This window comes from Salmo salar, chromosome ssa11 (genome assembly GCF_905237065.1).
Source record: "Salmo salar chromosome ssa11, Ssal_v3.1, whole genome shotgun sequence".
NCBI classification, from domain to species: domain Eukaryota; kingdom Metazoa; phylum Chordata; class Actinopteri; order Salmoniformes; family Salmonidae; genus Salmo; species Salmo salar.
The window spans coordinates 33,555,001-33,562,154 of record NC_059452.1 but is presented as its reverse complement, the minus strand read 5'-3'; the positions used below and the strand labels follow the sequence as shown (position 1 = coordinate 33,562,154).

General features: G+C 43.0%; 1 protein-coding gene across 1 annotated transcript; it reads left to right on the top strand.

Moving 5' to 3' along the window:
- Nucleotides 1–224: 224 nt before the first annotated feature.
- LOC106562534 (aromatase-like) lies at nt 225–5,924 on the top strand. Its single transcript, XM_014127472.2, has 10 exons — nt 225–452; nt 1,561–1,620; nt 1,716–1,806; nt 2,130–2,284; nt 2,557–2,736; nt 3,016–3,130; nt 4,040–4,151; nt 4,548–4,710; nt 5,114–5,355; nt 5,478–5,924. Exons 1-10 carry the CDS (start codon nt 251–253, stop codon nt 5,724–5,726), a joined length of 1,569 nt encoding a protein of 522 aa, XP_013982947.1. The 5' UTR covers nt 225–250; the 3' UTR covers nt 5,727–5,924.
- Nucleotides 5,925–7,154: the final 1,230 nt, after the last annotated feature.

The window sequence follows — 7,154 nt, the reverse complement described above, 5'->3', positions numbered from 1 at the left end:
GCACGGCTGCCTATAAGAGAACCAGTGAGAGCTGATCAAGAACTCAGACCATCAGGAGAAGCCGGTAGCAGGGAGTCTGGGTTGTTGCTTCAGTTTAAGAGTGTGTGTGTATCGCGTCCGTCTGTTTGAGAGATTGACCATTTTCATCCCCTCGGAAGCAACAGTGTTTTGTCAGTTCAGCAGCTGGTCGTGGAGTGTGTGTGTGTGTGTGTGTGTGTCATTGCGTCAGTGTGTCTACCATGTGTGTGTGATGGATCTGTTGTCGCCTGTGTGTGGACGTGCCATGGAGGCGGTGTGCTTGGACACCGTCATAGCCGACCTGTTGGTGTCCGAGTTACGGAACGCCACAGCCACCAGGTCAGAGGGCGTCTCCCTGGCAACGGGGTCTCTCCTCATGCTCCTCTGTCTGCTGCTGGCTGCCTGGCGTCACACCGACAACAACTCTGTCCCAGGTCAGTCACAATACAGTAACAACAACTCTGTCCCAGGTCAGTTACAATACAGTAACAACAACTCTGTCCCAGGTCAGTTACAATAATATGTCTGCTAGTGATCATTCTTATATAATAACAACAAGTTGAATTACAACAGTGATTTGTCCAGCTACAGTTCATTATCTTATTTTGGGCTAAAGTGATTATTCTAATTGAACATGTTGCATCCAGAGCAGGACTGTTGGTCCAAGTCTATACAGGGATCTTATCTTAATCCATATGATATCTTCATCTATGTTCAGAGACGGAAGAGGAAGTGAGACATCCCACCCCCTCATTTTATACTGTTTCATATACAGTCAATGAGCAGACTCAGCTGCTAAAGCATTGGGGCCTACGGGAGAGCCCGGTGAGACCGGAACTGTGAAAAAAGCATTCAATAGTAAACAGCCTGAGTGGGACATCTTCATTTATCCACCAGCTTTGCTGTTCTGTGTGTTCTGTGTACATTACAGGATGAGATTTGTGTTGTGTTTAGCTGCCTGTGTGATTCTTTGTGAATGCAGGAACATTGCCTTTGAAAGGTGCATTGTGGACAGCGCTGTACAACGCGCTGCAGATTGAGTCCTGTCCCTAGTCTGACCACAGAGAATTGGCTGCTGTCTATACTATGTACTACTGCATTACTATGTTGTGTCTGTTGTATTGGCTGGTTTCATCAGCTGTCTCCTTTATAAACTAATAACATATCATATTTGTGATGTTATGTTATGTGAACTTATGTATTGTATTGATATGTAACGCTATGTAGTGTTATGCTATTCTATGTAATGTTATGGTATGCCATGTTATGCTACACTATGTTATATTATGCTATGTAATGTTATGCTATGCAATGTTATGCTATGCAACGCCTTGCTATGTAAGTTATTTTATGTGACCACTCTGTCTCTCTCTCTCTCTCTCTCTCTCTCTCTCTCTCTCTCTCTCTCTCTCTCTCTCTCTCTCTCTCTCTCTCTCTCTCTCTCTCTCTCTCTCTCTCTCTCTCTCTCTCTCTCTCTCTCTCTCTCTCTCTCTCTCTCTCTCTCTCTCTCTCTCCCTCCTCTCTCTGTGTTGGCTATGATAGGTCCTTTTTTCTGTCTGGGTGTGGGTCCTCTCCTCTCATACCTCAGGTTTATATGGACAGGTAACTACTACAACATGAAATACAAAAAATTATAATCTGCTTCAATAACAAATAGTATATCGGAATAATTTATTAAATACATGTTCTATGTACAGGTATTGGCACAGCCAGTAACTATTACAACAGTAAATATGGAGACATCGTCAGGGTCTGGATCAACGGAGAGGAGACACTCATACTCAGCAGGTCAGTAGCAGGCACTCAGGCAGTCAGTCAGTCAGGCAGTCAATCAGGCAGTCAGTAGCAGTCAGTCAGTCAGGCAGTCAGTCAGCCGGTCAGGCAGTCAGTCAGTCAGGATGTCAGTAGCAGTCAGGCAGACAGTCAGTCAGTCAATCAATCAATAATCAATTCAAATATCTTAATTGAGATGTTTGAATTTCATTTCACAAAAGCACTTGTAGATTACTTGTAGCCTAGATGACATATGTTATAATACACATTTAGACTTATTTACATAGACTTGTAGACTTCGGAGAGTGAATACCAGTGTACCCACCCTCTCTGTACAGTTCCTCTGCAGTGCATCATGTTCTGAGACAGGGGCGTTACACCTCTCGGTTCGGCAGTAAACAGGGTCTGGGCTGTATTGGCATGGATGAGAGAGGCATCATCTTCAACAGCAACATGGCTCTATGGAAGAAGACCCGCACCTACTTCGCTAAAGGTGACCAATTAGACAATGACTAAATCAATTGAAAAAGATAAGCATGGCATTACAATACCACTACTTAATTGATCATAATAACTGATTCTAGATATTAAATGGTAAACCATTAGAAGGTTGCTGTATTGAATTACTATTCTCATATACACAAACTAATAGAGAAGTTAGAAAAAACAAAGGTGTCCATTGTCCAGTCTGTTATTGACAATATCTTCACAGGATATGGTCCAATATGTTGTAATAAACTGCTGTATCTCCACTGTGTGTTCCAGCTCTGACAGGGCCTGGGCTGCAGAGGACCGTAGACGTGTGTGTCTCGTCCACCCAGACACACCTGGACGCTCTCCAGGGGCTGGACGGACTGATGGGTGGACAGGTGGATGTCCTGAGTCTACTACGGTGTACAGTAGTGGACATCTCTAACAGACTGTTCCTAGGGGTGCCTCTCAACGGTGAGCCACACCACAGCCTTTTATACTCAATAATACTTTACCCAATATAATACATTTGTATTTTATAAGCACATAATATACATTTATAAATACATTTAGGGAACTTTATTTTGACTTCAGGTCATCAGGTTTTTCCATCTCTAGTTGGTAACTCACAGCCATAAAACCACAAGACCCTGAACAGTATATCTGAACATCATTTATGTAAGCACTCAACATGACTTTCCTTTTCTAGTGGGAAGTTATTCCACTTTATAACATTTTGTTTGATATTATTAGAGAAGGAGCTGCTGCAGAAGATTCAGAAGTACTTTGACACGTGGCAGACAGTGCTGATCAAACCAGATATCTACTTCAAGTTGGACTGGATCCAGCAGAAACACAGGAGAGCAGCGTAAGTCACCCAGTTATAAACAGTTAGCATCATTACCAAGGCATCCAGAACATCTAATATTATCACTTTAAGGATTATATATAGAATAGGGTAACACTTAGATAGTCCATTTGTAGATGCTCTACACTTAGAAAAAAAGGTGTGATCTAGAACCGAAAACGGTTCTGAAGGCTGTCCCCATACGAGAACCCTTTGAAGAACACTTTTTGGTTCAGGTAGAGACTATCAGTAACATGTCAACTAACTATCTACTAACCCTAGTCCTAACCTTTACCCTTGTCCTAACCCTAAACTTAACCCTAGTCCTAACCTTAACCCTTATCCTAACCCTAAACATAATCTAAGCCTTTTTCTAAACCCAAAACCCTAACTGTAACCTAAGCAAGCAGTTTCTTATCAACAGATTTGTTTGTTGATAGTATAACCATCTGTAGAGCAGCTATCTGGACTATCCGGACTATACAAATAAAGACCTAGAATAGAATAACTACAACTACAGTTGTGGCATTCAGACAGTTGTCACGTCTACTCCCTCTGCCCCTCTCCGGCGCTCCACGTCGCCTCATTATGAGACCTGGACTCCATCACTTCACTGATTCCTCCCTTATATCTGTCACTCCCTTAGGTTTATCCCCCAGGCAGTATTGATTATGTCTTTCATGTCAAGACCCTACTCCTGTTTTGTATTGTTTCATTTTCATTGTTTTATTAAACTCACCATCTGCACCTGCTTCTCGACTCCCAGCATCTTTGTTACAACAATGAACACTTAACAGCACATTTCACACATGACAAATACACAATATACATATAAAATTCGATCAAATAATGTTTTATTTAAATATATGCAGCAATACATTAAAGTCTAAAGTATTATTGTTAATGTATAACTCTGTTGCTGTGTTGTAGTCAGGAGCTGCAGGATGCTATAGAGAGTCTGGTCGACCAGAAGAGAAGAGGTCTACAGGAAGCTGACAAACTGGACCACATCAACTTCACTGCAGACCTCATCTTTGCACAGGTCAGTCCCTGACCTTGCCGTTACCCTATCCCCAACACTAACCCAAGCACAGGTCGTCTGCACAACTTAAAGACTGCCTTAGCCCACTGAGACAAAGATCTAGGCATTAGGCAAGTCCCAAATCCAGGCTTAACCAGGGGTGGGGTCAATTCCATTTGAATTAAGTCAATATACATTTATGTAACTTTAGAATTTCAGTTTACTTCCTAAATTGACTGAATTGAAATGGAATTGATCCTAACACTGGGGCTGACCCCAGCCCATGTTCTCTGCACAATATTGTATTATATTCTGCCGGTTGTTTCCACTTTCTTATGTTAAAGCATATATAACAATAACATAGCCTGAGTAGCCAAAGTGAGTCAACTAATCTAATCGTGTGATTGTGTGTTTCAGAGCCACGGGGAGCTGTCAGCTGAGAATGTGAGGCAGTGTGTATTGGAGATGGTGATAGCAGCTCCAGACACTCTGTCTATCAGTCTGTTCTTCATGCTGCTGCTGCTCAAACAGAACCCTGACGTAGAACTACAGCTCCTAGAAGATATAGACACTGCTATAGGTGAGTCCCCACTTTACAATCTGTTAACATAGAGCTACAGCTTTTAGAAGAGATAAACACTGTTAAATTCTGTCTTTGAGCAAGGTACTTAATCCTAATTGCTCCTGTCAGTCGTTCTGGATACGAGTGTCTGCTAAATGACTCAAATGTATAATAGGTCAGACCTTCACAATCTGTTAACATAGAGCTACAGCTTCTAGAAGAGATAGACACTGTTATAGGTGAGGAACCTCCTGCTGTAGCTTTACTCTTTTTACTAGTTATAGGTCAGGACCCATCAAACCCAGACAACTACAATACTTTCCAATTGAACTAAACCCTCTCATTTGATATTTTAGGGGTTCATGTAGCTATATTGAATATGTGGCAGTTTGAAGAACATCTCCCTCCTCTCTCAATGTAGGTGAAAGGGAGCTCCACAACTCTGACCTGCAGAACCTAAGGGTCCTAGAGAGCTTTATCAATGAGTCCTTAAGGTTCCATCCCGTGGTGGACTTTACCATGCGCCGGGCACTGTCTGATGATGTCATCAATGGCTACCGGGTGCCGAAGGGGACAAACATCATTCTGAACATGGGCCGCATGCACAGATCAGAGTTCTTCCTCAAGCCCAATGAGTTCAGTCTGGACAACTTTGAGAAAAATGTAAGAGAATAATCAAGACTATCACAGGGAGAAATTCATCTGCACCCTGAGGTGTAAAGATATTTTCTAATTTATTAATTAATTAATTTCTCTCTGTCGCTCTCTCTCTCTTGCACTCTCAGATACCTAATCGTTTCTTCCAGCCTTTCGGGTCCGGTCCTCGATCCTGTGTTGGCAAGCACATCGCCATGGTGATGATGAAATCCATCCTGGTTACGCTGTTGTCACGGTACTCTGTGTGTCCTCATGAGGGCCTGACCCTAGATCGCCTCCCACAGACCAACAACCTATCACAGCAGCCCGTGGAGGAGAAGGGGGAGCCTCACACCATGAAGTTCCTCCCACGACACCAAGCCAGGAAGCAGTCTTAGAGCATGGCTCAGACACTGGTATTGCGTCCCAAATGACAACCTATTCCCTATGTAGTGCAATACTTTTCACCAGGGCTCACAGGGCTCTGGTCAAAAGTAGTGCACTATGTAGGAAATAGGGTGGTATTTGGGACAAAGATTGCATTTTAGGGATAATCTTAAATTAATACTTACTTCCCATATACAGTGGATATACAGTGGGGCAAAAAAGTATTTAGTCAGCCACCAATTGTGCAAGTTCTCCCACTTAAAAAGATGAGAGAGGCCTGTAATTTTCATCATAGGTACACTTCAACTATGACAGACAAAATGAGAAAACAATCCAGAAAATCACATTGTAGGATTTTTTATCAATTTATTTGCAAATTATGGTGGAAAATAAGTATTTGGTCAATAACAAAAGTTTATCTCAATACTTTGTTATATACCCTTTGTTGGCAATGACACAGGTCAAATGTTTTCTGTAAGTCTTCACAAGGTTTTCACACACTGTTGCTGGTATTTTGGCCCATTCCTCCATGCAGATCTCCTCTAGAGCAGTGATGTTTTGGGGCTGTCGCTGGGCAACACGGACTTTCAACTCCCTCCAAAGATTTTCTATGGGGTTGAGATCTGGAGACTGGCTAGGCCACTCCAGGACCTTGAAATGCTTCTTACGAAGCCACTCCTTCGTTGCCCAGGCGGTGTGTTTGGGATCATTGTCATGCTGAAAGACCAAGCCACGTTTCATCTTCAATGCCCTTGCTGATGGAAGGAGGTTTTCACTCAAAATCTCACGATACATGGCCCCATTCATTCTTTCCTTTACACGGATCAGTCGTCCTGGTCCCTTTGCAGAAAAACAGCCCCAAAGCATGATGTTTCCACCCCCATGCTTCACAGTAGGTATGGTGTTCTTTGGATGCAACTCAGCATTCTTTGTCCTCCAAACACGACGAGTTGAGTTTTTACCAAAAAGTTATATTTTGGTTTCATCTGACCATATGACATTCTCCCAATCCTCTTCTGGATCATCCAAATGCTCTCTAGCAAACTTCAGACGGGCCTGGACATATACTGGCTTAAGCAGGGGGACACGTCTGGCACTGCAGGATTTGAGGCCCTGGCGGCGTAGTGTGTTACTGATGGTAGGCTTTGTTACTTTGGTCCCAGCTCTCTGCAGGTCATTCACTAGGTCCCCCCGTGTGGTTCTGGGATTTTTGCTTGTGATCATTTTGACCCCACGGGGTGAGATCTTGCGTGGAGCCCCAGATCGAGGGAAATTATCAGTGGTCTTGTATGTCTTCCATTTCCTAATAATTGCTCCCACAGTTGATTTCTTCAAACCAAGCTGCTTACCTATTGCAGATTCAGTCTTCCCAGCCTGGTGCAGGTCTACAATTTTGTTTCTGGTGTTCTTTGACAGCTCTTTGATCTTGGCCATAGTGG